Here is a 23,440-nt window from a genome sequence, read left to right as displayed (position 1 = left end):
ACAGATAACAACAGCTTCACTGGTGTGAACACATGGAGGGAAGGGATGGTGTGGAAATGGAGCTTGAGATTGATCCGATTGTTGGAAAGATGTGCATTTCCAGGAATAGTCATTGAGATATCCTTACAGCTTATCTAGCCTCCCGTTATTTTTGAGTTGGGTGTCATGCCTGCTCCCTTCTTGTGTATTCATGGGAAGAGAGTTTTGTCCTATTGAAACCCCCTAAATTCTTCATTTTGAAGAAGTCTTAGTATGAAAGAGACTTCACAGCTTTGTTAAAGACAAGTGTATGTTTGTAGGATTTTTTTTTTTCTTTACATGACTAAATGCTATTCTTAATCACAATGCTGCATGTTTATTTACCTACAGCCAAGTTACATCAGTGATGTGGGACCCCCTGGTCGAAGTTCTCTGGATAGCATTGAGATGGCGTACGCCCGGCAGGTGAGCATGCTCTCAGAGAAGATCGGACCCAGGACAATTCTATGTGAGCGCTCTGGGGAGTAAAAGAGAACCAAGACTTCATGTGAAAGTCAGACCCTGAAAACAAGTTGGGTTTTTGTTCAGAGGACTGGTTAATGTTTTACCACCTAGGTCACTGGAGAATTCCATCAAATTGGGTAATAGAATGACTCACATTTGACTTAGGAAAATGGAAATCTGCCCTCTACATTGACCAGCGCATCTCATTTTGCATTTGGCAATAGCCCAGGTATAGTAAAGCCTCGAGTAATTGCACTGCTTAGCAAGTGGAGTTCTCTATTAACTGAATTACCTTGTAGGCTAATGGTATTATCAGAAATCTTTCTTCACCCCTTGTTGTTGATAGAAATTTTCTAAATGCTTTTCTGCCTTGGTAAGCATGGTGTATCATGGTTATGCAGTAGCGTGGAGATGGATTGAGATGCTCTGTGGTGAGCACAGAGGCTATTGGACTAAAACTACCTTGAGGGGACAGTACAAACCTGGAATTGACCTTTTGAATAAAACGGTGTTGGCTGCCTGTGTGTTTCATTATAATTTGCTCTTTTTCCGCACAAAATAGTATCAAGATAGAAGGGAAAACAGATTTAGATTTCTCTCTTTCTCTCTGCTACATCTCCATCTTTTATTTATTTTTATTTTTATTTTTCTTAGAAGATTTTATTTATTTATTTATTCATGAGAGAGAGAGAGAGGCAGAGGCAGAGGGAGAGGGAGAAGCAGGCTCCCTCCAAAGCAGGGAGCCTGATGCAGGACTTGATCCCAGGAGCCTGGGATCATGACCTGAGGCGAAGGCAGATGCTTAACCGACTGAGCCACCCAGGCATCCCATCCATCCTTTAAATTTCACCTTCGTTATATGGCTGACTCCTCCCATTGCCACAGCCACCACCAGAATTTAGGCCTAATGAAATGATAAGCTTGTGAGTAGAGAAACTATGTGTCTTCTGTATCTGTGAAATTAAGACTCCATGAAACATTTTCTAGTTTCAGGACACCATGTCATATATCTGTTTACAGGGTTGTCCCCTCTAGTGGAGAATCTTTGTGTTGAACAAATTACCTTGCAAAGGGAAGGCTCCTGATAAATGCACATCGAATGAACAAACACCACCTTGTAGTTTTTTGTTTTTTTTTTTTAAGATTTTATTTATTTATTTGACAGAGAGACAGCGAGAGAGGGAACACAAGCAGGGGGAGTGGGAGAGGGAGAAGCAGGCTTCTCGCAGAGCAGGGAGCCCGATGCGGGGCTCGATCCCAGGACTCTGGAATCATAACCTGAGCTGAAGGCAGACGCTTAACTGACTGAGCCACCCAGGCGCCCCACCACCTTGTAGTTTAAAAAACATTTTATTTCATCTTTGTAATGCCTCTGGAGGCTACGTGATACTATCCCCCAGATAAAGTAGAGGGAAATAAGGTTCAGTGGGGTCCTGATTCATCTAACCTCACTACTTTGTTCAGTCCTTGGTAGGACAAGGACTTCAGATGCAAAAAGTATAGAACCCACGGGTTTTTACCATCATTATTTTAGTTCTTTTACAATAAAAATCAAAGTAATAGTGGTTTTTCCATACCTTAGATATCATATAGTTCCTTTTTCTCAAGAAGATTTTCCTAAGGAGCAGGGATTCTTTGCTGGAGAAATGGGTTCTCCAGACATGCAGCAACTGCTCTTAAAACCCCGTGGAGGGTTGCAGCCTGACACCCCTTACTCCGGCCACCAGTCCCTGGCTTGGGGCCATTCAGTCCTTTTGCCAGAAGGATTAGCAGACTCTGCCGCAGGTTCTTAGGAAGCAGCAGTGGAAGTCTTCCCATCGTCGCATCTTCCCCTTTGGTCCTCGCTTGCTGGGACGGAGGGTCTGCTGGGCAGAGAGGCGCAGCAGTGCCTGTGGTCCTCCTCTACCGGGACAACCCTCCTTCCACTCTTCAGCTGTTAGGAAGGCTGGGGCAGCGGTTCTCTTTGGTGTGTTAATGCTGCTGCCCGAATTTCAAAGGCACATCGGGGAAGCTGGCCACAGGCCTTGCCCTCCAGGCAGGATGGACGACTCAGCCACATTGAGGAAGGAAAGGTTGGCTGAAGCTTCTGCTGAGCGTTGGGCAGAAGCTGGCTTCAGAACTGCCTCAAGAGGTTTTAAAAAGAGGAGAAAATAGAAATTGTGCCATTTATTTTGCTTTTCATTTCAGATTTATATCTATAACGAGAAGATTGTAAATGGGCACCTGCAGCCTAACCTCGTGGAACTCTGTGCTTCGGTGGCAGAGCTGGATGATAAGGTAGCGCCCGGAGCTAACCCAAGGAGAAACGTGGCATCCGGTGTTCAGATGGGATTAGCAGCTTGCTGACAGGGCAGAAATGTGCTCAAGAGACACCCTGCTCCATGGAATAAAATGTTAACTGTCCTTCAGAGTTTTATTTTAAATAACTTTGGGGTGGTTTTTGATGATGATGCCATGTACATGTATTTTTAATGCATCTTTAGAAGGCCCAGCCAGGATCAGTTAATGGTCACAGGAAGTCTTTGAGCTGTATTGCTTTGAAGTCTTGTCAAGACTCAACTCTTCCCTCACCGGTTTTCCTCCCTAGACAGACTAACTTAGGACTCTATTATAAGAGCTGAATTGTAAAGGTGATAACGGTTTTCACATCAGGGAGCCCCTTGAACATTACTCAGATGTGGTCTTTAGGTGCATTCTTTGTATGCTGCTGGTTCCCTTCCTCTCTAACTCCCCATCTTTATTCCTGATTCCTGTCCCTCACTTCTTACTCGTGGCCAATTTTCTCCATCTAGGGGGAAGAAAGTGGATGGGTGGATTGGTGGGTGACCAGGAGGAATAGGAAAAGGAGGGAACGATATAATGGAAGCAAATACTCATACATAGATGATGATGATGATGATCCTTAAAGATGCATCCGATTTTTTTTTTTTTTTAAATAGTAAAATATAAGGCAGTGCAAGCGAATCTAAAGAATAAAGTTAAGAACCCACCTACCATCTCACCACCTAGAAAGAGTCACATTTGGGTGGATTTTCTACAGTTTTATTTTCTGAGGGAGACAGAACAGGATTTTCTCTCTTCCTTTGGAAAAAGTGTAAACCTGCTCTTCTCCAATCAGTGCTGTCTTCCAAGGATTCTTAACTTTAGAATATTGCAAAGCGTTCAGGGAATCCATTTTTAAGGGGAGATTTACAGCCAGGAGGATTCTGGGGAGAGGGAGTCCCATCTGTGTGGTGGTAACATGAAGGAGAGAATGCCGTTCCTTTCCTGGGAGGCTGGCATGGAGGCGTCTCAAAGGGAGTGAGTGGGAAAGAAAATGGGAGGCTGTGACACTCACAAAGCGGGGTGAGAGCAATGGCCCCTGGAGAGTCTCAGGGAGACAAAACCTATATTATTTAGGTTAAACTCTTTATTTTAAGCCTTAAGAAACTCAAATGGCCTTGTAAGGACTGAAATGCGGCTACTTGATTTTAAACTCCTAGAGCTTTGGACGGTTATAAATGTATTCACTCTCTTGTAAGGGATAACCCACTGAGATTCAGTGTTCCTTTTACTGTTGTGTGGTCTTCATTATGTGGGTGGTAATGTCAGACCTGGAATAGTAATCGATCTGAAAGCCAGCTCAGGACAGGAGGGCGCCCGTCGGCAGCGGCAGGGCAGAGGTGCATCTTCTGTACTGAGCTGAAGCCTGAGGGCCTCAGACGGAAGACATTAACCCCTTCCCGCTCCTTACCTTCTGTGCCTTTGAGGTCAGAGCCGAGAAGAGCCAGACCGTTTCTCCAGCGCTGCAGCATTGTCACGTGCAGTGTCATTTATGTGCAGAACATCTCGGACATGTGGACCATGGTAAAACAAATGACGGATGTGTTGTTGGTGCCCGCGAGTGATGCCCTGAAGAGCCGCAGCAGCGTGGAAGTGCGCATGGAGTTTGTCAGGCAGGCCTTGGCGTACCTGGAGCAGAGGTAAGGCAGCCCTGGCACGGTGCGGCTGGCTTCACAGTCCCCGCGAGTCAGCCCGTTCTCATGTGTTCTGTAGTCCTCGGGCGAAGTGCTCCGTAGCACAGGGTTGAGCAAGGCTGACAGGTCAAATCCTGCTTTCAGAAATGCTTCTTTACCAGGACTGTGTCTGCAACAGGATAAAATCATGGCAAGTAGGAGCGCTGTTAGACTTTTCATTTTTTCTTTCTCTGCTCCCTGGCCCTCAGTATGGAGACATCAGGATTATTAGGCCATAGCCTTGGGCCAGGATCCTGTTCCCTAATGAGGTTCAGCCATTACTCCTTAGGCTCTTTTGTTTTCTCTGAGCATTTTAATTTTTACACCTGGCAAGTGTGTAATTTTACCACCTTCAAGCCTTAGCAAAAGTCCTTGAACCTGTATTTTCCTTCTGGCTCTATTCTGTTAATCCCTTCTGCATCTGGATCCTTCCCAGCTGCTAACGCCTGTGATTTGTGCTGGGTTGCTTTGCCATCTCCTCACTAACTGGGGTTGGTCACCAAGGGGGTTGTGGCTGGGCCCTTATGCCCTAACTATTATCCCCTTCGTTGGTAGGGCTTGTGCCATTCATCCCTCCCTGCGGACACTCCTTCCAGCTCTGAATTTGCCAGCAGGGGTTGTCATGAGTGTGCAACAGACCCTCTTTATTTCAGAGGCAGGCTGCTGGGCCCCTCTCTGCTACTTGGAAAAGAGAAAGCCGAGTTGAATACACTTGCTAAATTGCAGCTCTTTCCAGTGAGCCTGTGCGGCTGCCAGTGCCCTTGTGTGACTGCCCTTTAGCAACAAATAATACTTGGTTAGGAAGTCGTAGATTTCCTTGTTTATTAACTGAGGTAATTCGGACTTGGTAAGCAGAGAGTAGGTTTTTATACTGTAATAATTATACACAATTGCGACATGAGATGAACACCATCAGACTAGCCTCCATTCCCTTAAGAAAAATCCACAACTCCCCCAATTTTTTTTTTTAATTCTTCTTTGCGTTGGCACAAAAGAGTTTATAAAGTATTTTCTCAGGCTTTTGCTAAATTTTTATAATGTAAGTTTTGGATATATTGATCTGCAGCCATAAAGATCCTAATGTATATTGTAGTATTGCTACATGCAGCAAGAGAGTCCAAATTTCTTAGAATATATAAAAACCTTTAGGGTTTTTTTTTTAATGGGTATATGACTGTCCATGTCTGCTTTTTCTTTAGTAAACCTACTCCTTAACATTGGTGCTTGACCACACCATCAAGCATTCCTTGGTTTTATATCTTGTAAGCCATCCCATTTCATTTTTATTCTTTCCACTTTGCTTATTTAATTTTATTTATTTGTCTTTTAAAATTGTATTTTTCCCTTAATTCCTTTTTTTAATTTTTTTTTTTTTTTTATTCATTTGAGACACAGAGAGAGCATGAGCAGGGGAAGAGGCTGAGGGAGAGGGAGAAGCAGGCTCCCCACTGAGTCAGGAGCCCAATATGGGGCTCCATCCCAGGACCCTGGGATCATGACCTGAGCCGAAGGCAGACGCCTAACCATCTGAGCCACCCAGTTGCCCCTTCCCTTAATTCCTTTGGCAGCACTTGGAGCTACTTGGGAGTTTCCTGTCCACAATTATTATAACCTTATTGTCCTTTCATTCTAATGGCGTCACTCCCTGGTGGCATACTTTTTAAGAATTCATTGTCCTCTTTTGATAAAGGGACTATTTCAGGATAATTATACTTTTGTTTGTTATTTGAGAGAGAGAGAGAACGTTTGGGGGGTTGGTGCAGACGGGGAGAGAGAGAGAGTCCCAAGCAGGCCCCACACTCAGTGTGGAGCCTGACGCAGGGCTTGATCCATGAGATCATGACCTGAGCTGAAATCAAGAGTTAGACACTTAACCGCCCCAGTTATACTCGCTTTTGAAGTATTTTTGCCAATGCACATCTACTGACAGCATGGCAAAGTAGATCCAGTCCCAAATGATTTTTGCGTATAAGGCTGAAAATATTGAGAAAATACAGGTTTGGTTGATCTGTTCCCTGCTACATACCAGATTCAAAACAGTATATATTTTTCTTAAGCCCTGAAGGAATTCAGGCTGCTTCTTCAACTTAGGCCTTTATCAGCACATGGGTTGTCTTAATTCAAGTCAGAAGAGACTGTAGTGGGCATCTGTTTGTCCCGGCTGCTACGGGACTCGGTCCTCTAATCTCTTTTCCAACCTCTGCTTTTAAATACTTTCAGTGATGGGGGAACTCACTACATTTGTTAAATTGAATTTTGTTTATTTTTCATTATAAAAATGCTACATGCTTATTGTAGAAATTTGGGGAAATGCCAAAAGACCTGACAAAAAGGGGAGAGGTCCCCTATACCACATCCAGAGGCTCCTGTATCTTTTCACTTTTCCTTTTCCCCCGTTTTTGATATATGAATATTTTGTTTGATTTTGTTTTTTACAGTTACGATCCAAATGTGTACAATACGTGGTTTTATGTAGTTTGCTTTTTTAACTCTTGGTCAGTATCATTTTTTGTAACTATCAAATTCCATTGAGTCTATTTGTGTATGTGTGTGTAATTGACATTTAGATGTTTCTCTCTCTCTGTCTCTCTCACACTCTCTCATTCTGTTGTTTTACTTAATCTGGTGTTGAATATCTCTGTGCATATGGAGCACCTGACTTTTTTGAGTCAGTCTGTTTTGCTTTGGACAAGAACCATATTTAGAAAGTTTTTTGTTTTTTGTTTTTAAGTTTTATTTATTTATCTGACAGAGAGAGAGAGCACAAGCAGGGGGAGCGGCAGGCGGAGGGAGAAGCAGGCTCCCTGCCGAGCAGGGAGCCAGTGCGGGGCTCAATGCCAGGACCCTGGGACCATGACCTGAGCTGAAGGCAGACGCTTAACCGACTGAGCCACCCAGGCGCCCCGAAAGTTCTTTATTATATTAACCCCATGTTTGGATATCTGTAACTAGAACCATTTCATCTTAGTATGGAAGCACTTTAAAAACACTACAGATTTTAAGGATTTGCAGGGTTTAAAGAAGCATGCTAGCAAGTTAAGTAAAGAGGGAATGATAGAAAATCATTGGCAGCCATCAGTGTGATAATTGGTTCAGCAAGGGCAGCAATGGAAACTGCAAGTACTGGGTAGAAGATTGTTGGTAAACAGAATATCCACATGACTTTCAAGTATTACCTCACAGGGTACTTACCAGTGTCAAAGGGAAAGGTACTTTTATAGTGGTGAAATCTGGTGAACGTTACTTTTAACCAAGTGATCAGACCAAATATTACCTGCCCCGTGGTGGGGCTCCATGGGCAGTACCAGCATCCGCTGTGTGGGGATTCTTGGCCAAAAAGTTGAATCTGAATCAAATCATGAGGAAACTGTCCAGCTTGTGGGCCATGCTACCAGACAGCTGGCCTGGATTCTTTTTAAAAGGTCAGTGTCGTGAAAAATGGTGGTAGAGTTGCCCTAGATTAAAGGAACTGGAAGTGGCAGGACAACTAAGTGCCATGCATTTCCTCGCTTGGATCCTGGACGTGGGGGGAGACACACACACTATAAAGGACGTTACTGGGAAATTTGAGTGTGGGTTATATTTTAGATAATAACAGTGTACTACTCTTCAGTTTCTTGGTGTCATAATGGTGTTGAGGTTGGGTAGGAGAATGTCCTAGTTCTTTGGAGATACATAGTGCAGTGTTTAAAGATGAAGTAGCCCCTGATTTCCGTATTTTTGCAGAAGGGTGTTTTGTTTTGTTTTGTTTTTACAGATTTCAAATGGTTCAGAAAAAAAGTGGGTGTATATGTATGTGTGTGTGTATGTGTATATATATGTACATATCTACTTAGAGATAAAACATGTACAGAAATGTTCACACTTGGGGCGCCTGGGTGGCTCAGTTGGTTAAGCAACTGCCTTTGGCTCAGGTCATGATCCTGGAGTCCCTGGATCGAGTCCTGCATCGGGCTCCTTGCTTGGCAGGGAGTCTGCTTCTCCCTCTGACCCTCCCCCCTCTCATGTGCTCTCTCTCTCATTCTCTCTCTCTCTAATAAATAAATAAAATCTTTAAAAAAAAAAAAAAGAAATGTTCACACTGATGAATCTAGGTAAAGGGTATATGAGCGTTCATTGGGCTATTCTCTTCATTTTTTGTAGGTTTGAAATTTTTCAAAATAAAAAATTTAAAAAGAATCCACCAAAGCATTCAGCTGTGAGCTGAAGCAGTCTGCACATTAGGCCTTAATTCAGTAGAAGTCCACAGTTATGTTCCTCTAGGGATTCTTCTGAGTATTCATGGCAATGAGAAATCTTTATGATGGTCTGCTCCCCACTGGGTAAATAATGTAGTTTGCTTCATTAAGCATGCATGGTTTCCTCTTCTGTGTGAGGTTGGAAGTCCAGGCCCTGCCCTGTGGAGTTCACAGTCTAATGGCATGGATGTGGACATAGATATGTATATGTGTTTTCAACCTCTCTCGGTTTTTTCTCTTTTCAATTTTTCCAGTTATAAGAATTACACCCTTGTGACTGTCTTTGGAAACTTGCATCAGGCCCAGCTAGGCGGGGTGCCTGGGACTTATCAGCTGGTTCGAAGTTTCTTGAACATCAAACTTCCGGCTCCCTTGCCTGGACTTCAGGTACCGGCATTTTTCTCTGTGTGGTGAGTTACACGCCTGTAAGCAGTCTCTCTCAGATAGGCATTTGCAGTTAAAATGAGGTTATGTCTGCAAACTGCTGTATGGAAAAGAGACCCCAGAGCGTGGGGCTAGAAGGGAGGCTGGGGGGACCTTGGGAGGCTAGTATTGAGCTGGTGGTGGCTGCTCAGCTGAGTGGGGGAAGACACAGGGGGAGGATGTCATTGGATTCTTGACGTATTTTGAAAGTAGGCCCCGTAGGACTTGTTGAAGACTTGGATGTGGGTGTGACAGGCAGAGTCAGGGATGACTCTTGAGATTGTTGGCTCAAACATCTGAAAGATTGGAGTTCAGTATAGTTCCTAGAATGTGACTGTTTTCAGCTCATAGTCCAGTTGGGGGAATTATCTTACAGTTTTTTATACCGTGTGCACAGCACTAAACTGGAGCTTTATGCCAAGGGTGGTGGGATACAGAGGAGGCTGTCTTCATAAAGGAGGTGAGGTTCGCACTGCCCTCAAAGAATAGGGGCTCATCTGCTAGAGGTCTTGGAAAAGGATGTTTCAGGTGGAGGGAACAGCATGAACACATACATGGAGGAAGGAAAGAGTATCTAGCATATCAGGCATGTGGCAGGGCTTGGCAAACATAGGGCCAGCAGGTGAAGATCTGGAGTACCAGGCTAAGCACTGTGGATGTAAAGAGCTCAAAGGGGTTTAAGTGGAGAATTGACACAATCGGATCTGGTTTGTTTTTTTTGTTTTTTTTGTTTTTTTTTAAAGATTTTATTTATTTATCTGAGAGAATGGGGGACAGAGAGCATGAGAGGGGAAGGGTCAGAGGGGGAAGCAGACCCCCCGCCGAGCAGGGAGCCCGATGTGGGACTCGATCCCGGGACTCCAGAATCATGACCTGAGCCGAAGGCAGTTGCTTAACCAACTGAGCCACCCAGGCGCCCTCGGATCTGGTTTTAGAAAAAGTCCTGTGAGGGGAAGGGTTGAGGGACCAAGAAAGGAAGTCTGAGACCCACCTCCTTGGAGGAGTTGGGGAGAAGTGGAGAGAAAAGTAATCACAGGCTGCCGTGCAGACGATGACAAAACCATTTTGAGGATAGATAAGCTCGAGTACAGGGAGACTGGGAATGGGGCTGCCTTCTCAGCTCCTCGGTGCCTAGCACTGTGTCCAAAACCAAGATAGTCAGTGGATGGACAACTGACGAATGAATGAGAGTGCCAGTATCCATTTGACTGGTCATTAATAGTGAACATTTTATAAACTCAAGTGCAATAATGATGGTCTCTTACTGCTCAGTAAACGTCTTCAGCCCTTGCTTTGCGAGGGTTGCAAGAATGAGTGTCTGTGAGTTGTCCCAGAACATGTCACCCAGATACTGGCTACTGGGATTCTACAGTGAACCCACATGCTGGCCATCAGTCAGTCACCTGGGGCACGTAGTGCTCTCGAGGAAAAGCTCTAGAGCCAGACTGCATTTACCAGCTTTTGGACAAGTTACTTCACATCCCTTTCCCTCAGTTTCCTTGTTTGTAACACAGGGAGGAGGAGGCTATTAATCGTCCCCGCCTAACAGGGTTGTTGTGAAACTGAAGTGACTTTAATGTGAGGAGAGGTGAGTGCATCAGAAAGCCACCAGTTAGCTTTGTTTGCCTGTTTATTTGAGCATCTTTCCTCTTCTAGGATGGAGAGGTGGAAGGCCATCCTGTGTGGGCATTAATTTATTACTGCATGCGCTGTGGGGACCTGTTTGCTGCTTCACAGGTGGTTAACCGAGCCCAGCACCAGCTGGGAGAGTTTAAAACCTGGTTCCAGGAGTACATGAACAGCAAGGACAGAAGGTATGGTGAATTAGATGGTACATCCAGAAGAAGCCCCTTGGAATGAGCAGGGTGGCCTCCACTGGCATTGCCCTTTACCCTGTGCATGGCTCAAAATAAGTTCCTGCTTGGGAAAAAAAATGAAGTTTAGAAAGCAAGTAGAACTGTCTTGGGAAGAGCAGTTGGGAACATTAAAAGAGCCCCGCTCTGATACTGCTCTCTAGACTTACGTGTGTTTGTGTTTGGGGATTTTTCTGTACTGGTGGGAGGGACTGTGGTTGGGAGCATGTTTTGACTTACTCTGTAAACCCCAGGCATATCAAGGATGCTTTATAAAATGAAACTCTGTTGTATTCCACTTCATTTAACATTTGGTGCTTTTCCATTTGGCCCACTATGAAAATGTTGTCACACACTTTGTAGCTCAAAGGCTAGAATGAAAAGTTAGTAATTTTGAAATATAATCATTGAAACTAAGTGAGGGGTTTTTTTTGTTTGCTTTTAGTTCTCTTCCATTAAGGAACTGCATGGATTAATTTTTCTCTGTATTTTGTTAATGCAATTGGACTTAAGTTCTTATTCACTGAAACCCAGTTTAAATATACGTACATGTATCTGAAAGAAAAGATGGTCACTCCATTTTCTCCTATGGAGTGCTAGAGATACTTTTCAAGGCATTTTTTTAGGTAGTGTGAATAATGTCATGTCCAGAGATCATCTTAAACCATAAGCCCCTGTCTTGCTCATAGTAGAGTAGGGTTCATGGCTTAGGGTTCCCCTAGAAGGAGACCCCGAGGCAAGGATTGGAGTGCAAGTAGCTTACATGTACAAGGCAGTGAGGGGGCCAGCGGGGAGCTAAGACAGGTAAGGGAAGGCTCACTCTGGTCCGTCACGGCTTGAGGACTGCTGGGGAGTGGGCTGGAGCGTTAATTCCCCAGCATTTCTGACCTGCCCCTGAAGGTCTTGACTGGAGGAAGCCGGCGGGCAGAGAGACGCAGGTGGCTGGTAGCTGCACGTCAGGTTAAAATGGTGGTACCCAGGGGATACGGTTGGGGACAGTGTCTGTGAAGGAAGCCTTCCTAACTCTGTTACGTGGTTGGGACCTGGGGTGCTTTCAAATGCCCTTGAGGGTCTTCAGAGTGTGTGTGTGTATCTGTGTGTTCCCTTGTGTCTTTAGGTTGTCTCCAGCCACGGAAAACAAGCTCCGACTGCATTACCGCAGGGCCCTCAGGAACAACACGGACCCCTACAAGCGGGCCGTGTACTGCATCATTGGCAGATGTGACATCACCGACAACCAGAGCGAAGTGGCTGACAAGACCGAGGACTACCTGTGGCTTAAGGCAGGCGCTGCTTCCTGTGCCCAAACAGGGCATTCACCCCTTCCCTCTGCTCGTGTGCTGCATGCAGCTTGTACCTGCTTAATGTGTGACGCCAGTAGGCGGCTAGGACTGGTACATGCCCTGTCTCCTGAGCCCGTTTTCTGTCGTGTGATTCCCCAGCAGTCACCACAGCCGTGAGCACGGCTCGAGCTGCCAAGCAGCCACGGCTCTGCGTGCCTGGCTCGTGAAGTAGTTCGTACCAATGCGTGTGTTTCTCTTGGGGGTTTAGTTGAACCAAGTGTGTTTCGACGACGACGGCACCAGCTCCCCACAAGACAGGCTCACTCTTTCACAGTTCCAGAAGCAGTTGTTGGAAGACTATGGTAAGATATCCTAAACAGAGCCACCTTCTCTGTCTTGTCCCCCTAAGGTCACAGCTTAGCTTTCCTGTGGGAGAATCCTTCATCTCTGAACTCTGGGTCTTCGAAGCCTAACTCAACAAAACAGTGATTTTAAATTCAAGTAGAGGCCATGTGAGCTTCAGCAGCGTACGTGATTAACGTGGTCCTGTATTACAGTAAGCTCTTCTCCCTAGTTCTTTGAACTGCTCTGGTAGAAGTTTGCTCAGGGAGAGACACAGCGAGGACTTGGCTATTACCTCCTTGTGGGTCTCGTAAGGACTGTACCTGAGCACAGATGGGGGTGTGTAAGAATTCTGGGAAGAAGAGATCCCAACGAGTGGTCAGCATTTGTTGAATTCACACACCTGGGAGTCTGAGTGAACTGAAGCCTCTTTGAAATCTTCCTTCCTCTCCTTGTTGAGTGTTACCAGGGTGAAGGAGATGATCAGCCTCTTTTCCGTAGCATTTTAAGGTCCTGAACTCTGTTCCTCTCCCCCCTAGTGCAGGCGGTCTGGGTTTACAGCACGACCCTACTTGCCAGTTGTGTTGTGAGGGCTGGAGAAGGTTGTGGAGCCAGGTCGTGGTTCCCACGGCCGTCCACTGTGTCTGCCAGGGCCCCTTCGTCCCGTCAGCAAGGGCTTCGGCCTGGGGCCAGGGCTGCTGATCATCCGACTCCTGAGTCAGCTTTGCCTCCTGTCCCCCAGGCGAGTCCCACTTCACGGTGAACCAGCAGCCCTTCCTCTACTTCCAAGTCCTCTTCCTGACGGCGCAGTTTGAAGCCGCCATTGCTTTCCTCTTCCGCATGGAGCGGCTGCGCTGCCACGCGGTCCACGTGGCGCTGGTGCTCTTTGAGCTGAAGCTGCTTTTAAAATCCTCAGGACAGAGTGCTCAGCTCCGTGAGTATTTGTCGGCATGGTGTCACCATAACACCCCCCGCAGCGGGCAGCGGCGGACACATAGCTGCAGCCGGCAGGGATTTGAGCCAACGGTCCGAGTCCTTCTAAAGCGTTGTAGACAGGGCGCCTGGGTGGCTCAGTTGGTTAAGCAACTGCCTTCGGCTCAGGTCATGATCCTGGAGTCCCGGGATCGAGTCCTGCATCGGGCTCCCTGCTCGGCAGGGAGTCTGCTTCTCCCTCAGACCCTCCCCCCTCTCATGTGCTCTCTTTCTCATTCTCTCTCTCAAATAAATAAATAAATCTTAAAAAAAAAAAAAAATGTTAAAGCGTTGTAGACAGCACTGTACAGAGGCCCAGCCCCGTGGCCAGTCAGACTGCCTGGAGAATGGAGCAGAAGAGGCAGTCCCTAGAGCCGGAAGTCGTGTTCCCATTACGGCCCTAACTGGAAACCCCAGCAGCCACTTTCTGTGCATGCCCACCTGAGGTGGGAGAGTCAGAAGAGAGGCAGGAGATAAATGTGGACGAATGTCTGCAGATTCCTTAGCAGTGCAGCAGAACCGCCCCCGTGCACATGCCATAACCAGAGACCGGCGTCCTAGTAATTTACTACAAAACGCCGTTTCCTCCACTCTACGTGGAAAGAAATGGAGGACAGGGTACTGAAGCTTAATGCAAATGTTAGCCAGGCTGCAAGAGTAGATGCTGCTGAGTCTTTGGATTCAGCTCCTGTAGACCCTGGTTGCCTGGGTCAGAGGGGCAGTGTGAGTGTGACCATTTCTTTCCCCCACGGTGCAGTCAGCCACGAGCCCGGCGACCCTCCCTGCATACGGCGGCTGAACTTTGTGCGACTACTCATGCTCTACACCCGCAAGTTTGAGTCTACAGACCCGAGGGAGGCGCTCCAGTACTTTTACTTCCTCAGGTAAAACTTTCTTTTGACCATTTACTTGAGCTGGTTTTGGTTTCTGCCATCCTGAGGACCATTAGGGGCCTCAAGGCCATGCCAGAAATCATATTGCTCTTGTCCCCTTCCAGGGACGAGAAAGATAGTCAAGGAGAAAACATGTTTTTGCGCTGCGTGAGTGAGCTTGTGATAGAAAGTCGAGAGGTGAGTCGGTCCCTCTTCTCTCCTCCCCCACCCTTGATTTGCACTGCTCACACCCGTGCTAACATGATACTGCGTGGTACCCCAACATTGCTGTGGTGGATATGGCCCCGGGGGGTTTCCGTTCTCTTGAGGTTTTTTTGTTTCTGAGAGTGAAAATACTGATTCAGTCTCACTGTGTCCTGGTTTATGTAATACTCTTTCCTGCCTCCCCTATTTTCTTCCCCTCTTTCATCTCCGCAGAATTGTGGCTTATGTCCAGTAAATTGAGTAAACTTTTTTTGTCTCCACAGTTCGATATGATTCTTGGGAAACTAGAGAATGATGGAAGTAGAAAGGTGGGTTAAATGCACCTCTCGTGATGTGTTAGTTTGCAGTTGGGGTTGTATAATTGTCAAAAGAATGTAGTTAGACTTCAGGATTCAAGGTGACAAAGATGCAGATCTGAATGAAATTACATAGTTTAAAAAACAAAGAATGAAAATCCCAGGCCACAAATAATGCCCTTGATTTTAACACACATTTATATTTCTCTTTTTTTTTTTTTTAAAGATTTTATTTATTTATTTGAGAGAGAGAATGAGATAGAGAGAGAGCACGAGAAGCGGGGGGAGGGTCAGAGGGAGAAGCAGACTCCCCGCCGAGCGGGGAGCCCGACGCGGGACTCGATCCCGGGACTCCAGGATCATGACCTGAGCCGAAGGCAGTCGCTTAACCAACTGAGCCACCCAGGCGCCCAACACACATTTATATTTCTCTTTAAAATATGTCAATCTATGATGAGATAGCTTTTTTATCTTTAGTAATCTCTACACCCAATGTAGGGCTCGAACTCATGACCCCGAGATCAAGAATCACACACTCTTCTGACTGAGCCATCCAGGTGCCCCGATTAGATAGCTTTTTTATTATGTCCAGAGGCCTCTTCATGACTGCCATTTTTTGAGCTGAGAAGGCCACATTTCTGCTATTCTTGGCTCAGAAAATAGGCAAGGAGGGGCGCCTGGGTGGCTCAGTTGGTTAAGCGACTGCCTTCGGCTCAGGTCATGATCCTGGAGTCCCTGGATCGAGTCCCGCATCGGGCTCCCCGCTCGGCGGGGAGCCTGCTTCTCCCTCTGACCCTCCCCCCTCTCGTGCTCTCTCTCCCATTCTCTCTCTCAAATGAATAAATAAAATCTTTAAAAAAAAAAAAAAAAAAATAGGCAAGGAAAGAAACTGTTTAGTCCACCTACTCTCCCCAGATAGAAAAGTTAGCAATATGCTTGACCTCTCTCAGCAGGTAGTTTGTGAGGGCTCAGAACTTCGCACTGCCCCCAGAGATGCAGCTGTGCCGTGAGCCTTAGTGATTCCCCGAGCCCCGACACCGCATGGGGAGGCCTAGCAGAGGGGCGGAGGCCTGGGTGTCTGAAACCAGTCCTGACCCCCCTCGGGCACTCTCCCTGTGGCCTTGGGGGTCCCCTGCCTCTCTCAGGGACTCACTTTCCTCACTGGTATAAACGGGTGGCTTGGACCCAGCAATCTCAAGATGAGCTCACAGGGATCACACTCTCCGGCTCAGAAGAAAGGCCAGTGACCGTGCTAGTGATGATGGCCATGCTTCTTGAGCAGTGACATTTGCCAGGCACTGGGCTGAATGCTGTACAGGTATTTTCTAATTTAACCACCACAATAATCCAACAAGGTGCTTTTCAAGTGAGGAAATGGAGGCAAGAGAGGTTCTTTTCCTTAGGATCACACAGCTGGTAAGAGGGGGAACTGGAATTTGACCCTGGAGCCCCATGGTCTTCACTCTTGTCCTTTGCTGCCTCTGGGGTGGCAGGAGCAGGCTGCCCTAGCTCTTCTGTGCTTCCTAAGGCCTCTTACACGCTCTTGACCATTGGTTGCTGGTGATTGTGGATGGTGATTTAAAAAAAAATATATCCTACACCCCTTGCCGTATATTTTTTCAGCACTGAGTTTCTTTTGCCATCTGTCTTAGAAAGCAAATCCAAAATCTTTCCGATATTTTCTCTGAGCCTCCTGAGTTTTCCACCTAGTGCCTATTCATCAGCAAATGTAAGATCATTGGCTATTTCACCTACCCTCTGGATCATTTTGGACAATTAGCAAGCACAGATGTCTTATTGCTGGCTCCTCTGTGCCGCCCGTGAGTCTCCTTCCTCATGTGTCATTTCCTTGGCCCCTTTCATATGTTTAATAGGACCTTACATCTTCAAGAAAGCCAGAGTATAGCTGATGACATATATGCATTGCCCAGGGCGAACATTTTCAGTGAAAGTAGTTTTCAGATTCCAACTGCTTCTCTGTGTTTAAAATAACAGCTCTGTGCACCCGTCTCTCTCCTCCTCCCCTTCCGTAATTTGTCTTGTCAGCCTGGAGTCATAGATAAGTTTACTAGTGACACAAAGCCTATTATCAACAAAGTTGCTTCCGTGGCAGAAAATAAAGGCCTGTTTGAAGAAGCAGCAAAGCTCTATGACCTTGCCAAGGTAAGATGTGCCCTTTTCCTTCTCCTTACTTAACAGATCTGCCGGCCTTTTGGCATTAAATGCACAACCGTTTTGATGACGCCACTGCTGTTCCACTCTCCTGCTAAGGCTCCTAGCGCTTAGGCAGCTAATGATCCGGTCAGGGTGAAATTCCCATTTTACAGAATTATTTCTGCCCATAAGGTATTTCTGGCCAAACAGGAGTAACATATTGCAAGGATATCCTGCAGGCACTGAGCTCTCGTCTCACTTGGCAGCAGAATAAACGTCCATCACGTTTCGATGGTGAAACTTTGGGTGAAAATGCCTTCCTGCTTACCCTTCTGGTAGCCACAGACATGCTGGTGAGCCCTGTATGTTAGGGAAGGGAATGACAGCTGAGGCATTTTGAGAGAACTAGAATAAGTATTTCCACATAAGAACATATGGTGACTGCTGATCATTGTGTGGCCTAAAAAAGAATATGTTCTTTTTTTTTTTATAAACTGAGAAAAGTAGGCCAAAAGGAGGTTTATAATTCATTTTCTTAAATTTAAAGATGTTTTGATTGGCTTCTTATTTCTAATTAAGATGTAGAAAAATGTACAAACATGAAGTGTACAGCTTGGCAAATTTTCCGAGGGTCTATATCTGTGACCGTCATCCAGATCAAGATACAGAACCATTTTTATCCGTCATCTCAGAAAATTCCCTCTTTGGGTTATTTTGTTTTTCCTTTTCTCTTTTCCTGATCATTTCATCGATTCCTTCCTTAATTTTAAAAACAATTGAACAGAATGCTGACAAGGTGCTGGAGCTAATGAACAAGCTACTCAGCCCTGTCGTCCCCCAGATCAGTGCACCACAGTCCAACAAGGAGAGGCTGAAGAACATGGCGCTCTCCATCGCGGAACGGTAAGGCTGAGAGCTGGCTCCGAGGCTCTGCGGGGGCCCAGCGCCGGCACCAGGCCGCAAGTGCCCGCCAAGTGCATCTTCCGCTTCACTAGTCACATCAAGTAGTCTCCCCGAGACTCCCCATCCCTCCAGCACTGTTGAGAGTTCCTGTGTCCCCACGTACCAATACTTGGTACTGTCAGACTTTCAGAGTTGCGCTAGAAGGCAGGGTATGAAACTGTATCTCAACATTCTAATCCTGCACGTTGGGTTTAATTCTAGGCATTGTATTCCTCTATATACTGTTTAATTCTAGGCATTGTATTCCTCTATATACTGTTAGCAGCCGTCTCCAGGACATTTTGGAACAAAGCTAGTGATGGCTAGATGGGGGAATTCTTAGAGGGGTAGTGGCCAGTGTTTAAGAATCTACCTTCCTTCCTCGGTGAGATAACTGAGTTATCAGACTTTAACTGATGGAACTCCCAGGCTGAGGCAACAGTCATTACTTTTTGTGCCCTCTACAGATACTCCTAGTAAAGTGACCCAGAGAAAACTGGGTTGGAGATGCTTTCCTGGGGTAGCACAGAAGAACACTCCTTAGCAGACAGTCCATTTAGCAGACAGTCCCCAGTGGTGGCTGCCGGGCTTTTGGTCCATCAGAACCTTTCACCCTTCCTGGAGATTTGGATGCTTGAGATGGTGGCTGAGGCTAGAGAAGCGTTGCTTCATGCAAAATGTTTACAGATGGATTCATAGCAAATCCACCATTAACTTCTTGGCCATTTGAAAAGAAACACTACTTTTCACTCCTTAATTCACCTCCCCTGGAGATTTCAAGAGATTCTGACATTTTTCAGATGCTATTCTAAAGTTACAGGTTGCACAGAAATTCCATAATTACCCCGTCCCCCCTTCCCTCTTTTTTGTCTTTCAGGTATAGGGCTCAGGGAATCAGTGCAAATAAATTTGTGGACTCCACATTCTATCTTCTGTTGGACTTGATCACCTTTTTTGATGAGTATCACAGTGGTCATATCGACAGAGCCTTTGATGTAAGTTTCAAGAGGGGTGTTTGAAGTGCGGGTTAATGTATATGCCCTTGGAAATTCAAAACACTTAAAACAAAGCAAATGTTACCGCATTCTTTGCCTGTTAAGCAAAGAAGACAAGCATGATCCTAGGAGTTGAAAGGGGATTTCTGTGTTGCTCTTTTTTCTTCTTTTTCTCCCCTATTCCTTTCCCCATTAGTCTGAAAACTGGAGGTTGCTCAAAGTAACTTGAAATCTCGGAATTTTATAATTGCCTCAGAAAATGAGGTTAGGAATTAAGTTAGCAAATTAGAGTCAAAGCCTCTGTGTATATGAGGGAGCAGCATTTTCTATTAAGAAGCCCTTTATAACGTGTTAGATGCTGTCTGTCTAAGGAGATGAAATGACTATGATGGTTGTATCATACGGGGCTGTTGGGGTTTTGTTTTAAACAGATAATTGATCGTTTGAAGCTGGTGCCCCTGAATCAGGAAAGTGTGGAAGAGAGAGTGGCTGCCTTCAGAAATTTCAGTGATGAAGTGAGTCCTTTTCTTTCTGCGTTATGAAATTTTTTTCCCCCACTTCTGCTGAAAGCTTTTGTTTTAATGTAGCTGATAACGGTAAGAGTCCTTGTACAGTAACCACCCAGACTGAGTTTTCTAAGGTGAGTCCAATTTCAGATATCTGGGTTGGTTTTTCTGTGAGTACACCTATCCCCATCAGATTATTGTCCAAATTCCTGACTCAAAAAACAGTCGCTTTAGTGATTACATTTTCTTGGGGGAACAGATTTCTGGTTGATCTGTGAGGTCTGATTTAATTCTGTGTTATCTACTTGTTCTAGAGGGTATCTTAGTGCTTCATTCTGATCTTCTTTAAGTAGTTCCCTTGAGTGTCTGAAACAGGTACCATGATGTACTTCCTTCCTTCCCTTCTCCGAACTGTTTTGTCTTGAGAAGGAGAGCAGTGACCATGGACTCAGTTATCATGAGCCCATGACCCTCCGAGCCACTGTCTCTCTGAAGGGTTTCTAGCATGTTGCCACCATCTAGCCCAAGGGTACTCAGTTGGGCTGTACACTGGATTACCAGGAGAGCTTTAAAAAATCTTCATACCCAGGTCCTACCCCCAGAAATTGTGGTTTCTCTGATCTAGACTGGCCTCTACATGCAGTTCGGGTAAAACTCTTCTTTAGAACCACGGACACCCCAGGGCCAGCTGTCTGGCTCTGGGGTGTCACAAACAGTGTTTCCATTTAAAGCTGTTACTCCTTAAGCAAATACCTTTTATGAAAACATGTTTCTGTTTTAGAGGAAGAAGGGAGGCCAGCTTCTGTACACGTTGCCTGCTGTGGTACTCCCAGTTTAGAAGGTCTTACCCCTTGCCCACCTGCCCTTCATACCTGGTATCAGTTCCATCCCAGCCCCTTGCCCTTTTGTTGTTTCTTGCCTTCTCCGGGATGGATTGTTCACTGCGTTAGGGACTGAAGTGGTGCACCTGCCCTGCCTTTGTAGGCACTCCCGAGGACTCTGCCAGGGCTGTGCATGCACAATGGAGACAGTCGGGCAGGTCTAAGCGGGCAGTGGTGGGGACTGGAGAACTAGTGTGTGCCTCCCTACCTGCTGACATTGAAATCCACATGCCTTTGCTCATCACTCTGCTGGCCAGTCCAAGCGTACATAGTGGCCAGATATGGTCAACATGCGTTTGGCTCACTGCCCCCACTTAGGAGGGGTGGCATAAAGAAAGGAACAGAAGAGTGACCCACCTCACCGGAGCAGCATTGCCTGGGTTTTGCTCCTCACGCTTGACATTTTGGTGCCATTGGCTACTTTTTGGTGACCCTGTAGTTCTCTACCTGGCAGCTGTGGGAAGTGGTGTGCCCAGGCCTGCCTGGAGCGTGCCCCACCCCACCCCCAACACACACACACACACACACACACACACACGCGCTTGTTGTCAGCCCCAGGACTTGGTTCTTTTTCCTTACTTCATGTGTTTTTCTCTGCGCAGATCAGGCACAACCTCTCAGAAGTGCTTCTCGCCACCATGAACATCTTATTCACACAATTTAAGAGGCTTAAGGGGACAAGTCCATCCTCAGCATCCAGGCCCCAGCGAGTCATCGAGGACCGTGACTCTGTAAGATCCCAGCATTGGCCAGAACCATCGCTGAGAACCACCTTTCTGGTCTGCCTTCTGTGCCACCTCATGAGACCCCTGCTCCTGACCCCAAATGCTCTTTTTCCTTACGCTTAGCAGCTGGGTAAACCCTGTGTCAGGAGTCTCTCAGAAGAAATTGAACATTAATGGTATTGCCGCTCTTCTCAGGCTTAAAAAAAAAAAGTGAAGTCTGTCAATATAATTTTTTTTTTTTTTAAGAGAGCATACTCAAGCCATGGCTTGGGGGAGGAAAGAAGGGGGTAGAGGGAGAGAGAGAATCTTAAACAGGCTAAACGCTCAGTGTGGAGCCCGACGTGGGGCTCAAGCTCACGACCCTGAGATCCTGACCTGAGCCGAAATCAACCAACTGAGCCACCCAAGCGCCCCATGCAAATACCACCTTTTAAAAGAATCAAACAGAATACCAATTTGTAGTGATTCCGTAGGAATGTCCTATGCATTTTATTTATTTATTTTTTTAAAGATTTTATTTATTTATTTGACAGAGAGACAGCTAGAGAGGGAACACAGGCAGGTAGAGTGGGAGAGGGAGAAGCAGGCTCCCCACCAAGCAGGGAGCCTGATGCGGTACGCCCAAAGACTGAGCCACCCAGGCGCCCCTGTCCTACGCATTTTAAAATGAAAAGGTTATTTATGAGTCTGAGCACTTTCAGCAGAACCATAAGTACTTTTGGTCAACACGTGAATTCGATGCAAACCCTTGTTTCTATTCTCATCTGAGCCTCACAGTGACCCCAGAGAGGTCCCTATGGCAGTCATTGTTAATCCCCATTTTACAGCTGAGGGAACTGAGGCCCAGAGTCAGGAAGCAGTGTGCTTTTGTGGGCCCCTCAGGGGGAGGTGAAGGAGCCGTGTTTGAAAGTGTCCCTTTCCGTTGCTTGTGGGGCCTCCCTCCAGCATTGTGTGGGTCAAGCCAAGTCTGGGTAGAGGCTTGAGACTCACAGGGCATATATTAACAAAAGGGCAAAGGTGTTTGACCCAATTAAGAGTACCTTCCCCTTGACTTCCCCATGTAGTCTTCTGCCTCCAAGGGTGTCTGGGCTCTCAGCTGTGACCCCACAGGCACTTCCTGACAGAACTGCTGTGTAATGAATGAATGATGGTGGAACTTTTCATCTGCAGCAGCGTAGAGAGCGATGCTTGGACTGGTCCCCTGGTGGTAGGCCCATCCGTGTGTGCCCCCGAGGCAGCCTCTGGTCTCCCATCCACCCTGGGACAGGCAAGAGCCTGAAGCACATAAAAAGTGAATGTCAGGAGATGTGCCAGCGGTGGGCTCACCATGTCTGGGCCTTGGCAGGCAAGTGGTGAAGTGGTGGATGTTTCTGGTGCTCTGTGTGCTGCTCACAGGCCAGAGGAGGGCTTTCCCGCAGAGTAGAGCCGTGGCCTGGCAGGCCCTTGTCCCACATTTGAAGGGAACTGTTGCAAGACTAGCTGAACTCACATTCTGTGTGTCTTAAGCTCTCTTTTTTAGGCACTTAGTTTTTAAATATCACGAATAAAGCCATTCTGTCTTCCTCTCACCCACTACTCCTTTTTTTATGAAAAATAGGGATGGGTAGGGTCAAGGAGAGACTTCTGTGTAAAAGCTGCCTGCCCAAGGAGTGGCTTCATGGTTTAAAGTGCAGTGCTGCCCACTAAGGGGATGAGCCCCTTTGCCTGAACACCCCTAAAGTGTATGTAAATAGCTTTAAATCAGGCATGAAAGCCCATGTACTTTTATATACTTTTAAAGAAAATCCAATGGCTGCTCTCATAAAGTAAACATTTCTTTTGGTTTGGACATTAATTAGGACATATACTTGCCAGTTTATTTCACATATCAGGTAAAAATCCCTTGGCTTTCAGTTTTCTTGAATGGTCCTTAGGAAGCCTAGTAAGTGACCCTTGGGTTTTCCTTAAAAGTCTTGTTACTGGTCTAAAAGATGTTTGTAGACTTTCCCTTTCTATTCCAGATACAGTTTCCTTTCTTGCTGCTATAAGCACCCAACACGTCTCAACACGAGGCAACCTGAAGCTATTCTTCTAAGTTTCTTTATTCCAGATTTAGTAATTTATCACATGGAAATCGGAGTGAAAGTTGTTCCTTTTTTTTTTTTTTTCCTGTTACTGGAATCGCCTGAATTAAAATCTTGTTCCCGGGGCGCCTGTGTGGCTCAGATGGTTAAGCGTCTGCCTTCGACTTAGGTCATGATCCCAGGGTCCTGGGA

At 46.2% G+C, this 23,440-nt stretch overlaps 1 protein-coding gene across 1 annotated transcript in view; it reads left to right on the top strand.

Annotated features, from left to right (window-relative positions):
* Positions 1–316: 316 nt before the first annotated feature.
* Positions 317–23,440, top strand: part of NUP93 (nucleoporin 93) — a 24,294-nt gene continuing 1,170 nt past the window's right edge. The window contains exons 1-16 of the mRNA XM_006745526.3: positions 317–444; positions 2,671–2,760; positions 4,306–4,445; positions 8,971–9,103; positions 10,796–10,953; positions 12,110–12,275; positions 12,544–12,637; positions 13,360–13,551; positions 14,347–14,473; positions 14,587–14,659; positions 14,950–14,994; positions 17,029–17,145; positions 17,921–18,039; positions 18,956–19,073; positions 19,505–19,588; positions 21,063–21,191. Of these exons, the coding sequence (XP_006745589.3) occupies positions 352–444; positions 2,671–2,760; positions 4,306–4,445; positions 8,971–9,103; positions 10,796–10,953; positions 12,110–12,275; positions 12,544–12,637; positions 13,360–13,551; positions 14,347–14,473; positions 14,587–14,659; positions 14,950–14,994; positions 17,029–17,145; positions 17,921–18,039; positions 18,956–19,073; positions 19,505–19,588; positions 21,063–21,191 (1,878 nt within the window). The 5' untranslated portion in view covers positions 317–351. The remainder of the gene's footprint in view (positions 445–2,670; positions 2,761–4,305; positions 4,446–8,970; positions 9,104–10,795; positions 10,954–12,109; positions 12,276–12,543; positions 12,638–13,359; positions 13,552–14,346; positions 14,474–14,586; positions 14,660–14,949; positions 14,995–17,028; positions 17,146–17,920; positions 18,040–18,955; positions 19,074–19,504; positions 19,589–21,062; positions 21,192–23,440) is intronic.

Source organism: Leptonychotes weddellii, chromosome 16 (genome assembly GCF_054177405.1).
Source record: "Leptonychotes weddellii isolate Sample4059 chromosome 16, ASM5417740v2, whole genome shotgun sequence".
In the NCBI taxonomy this organism is placed as follows: Eukaryota; Metazoa; Chordata; class Mammalia; order Carnivora; family Phocidae; genus Leptonychotes; species Leptonychotes weddellii.
This window is presented reverse-complemented; position numbering and strand designations above follow the sequence as displayed.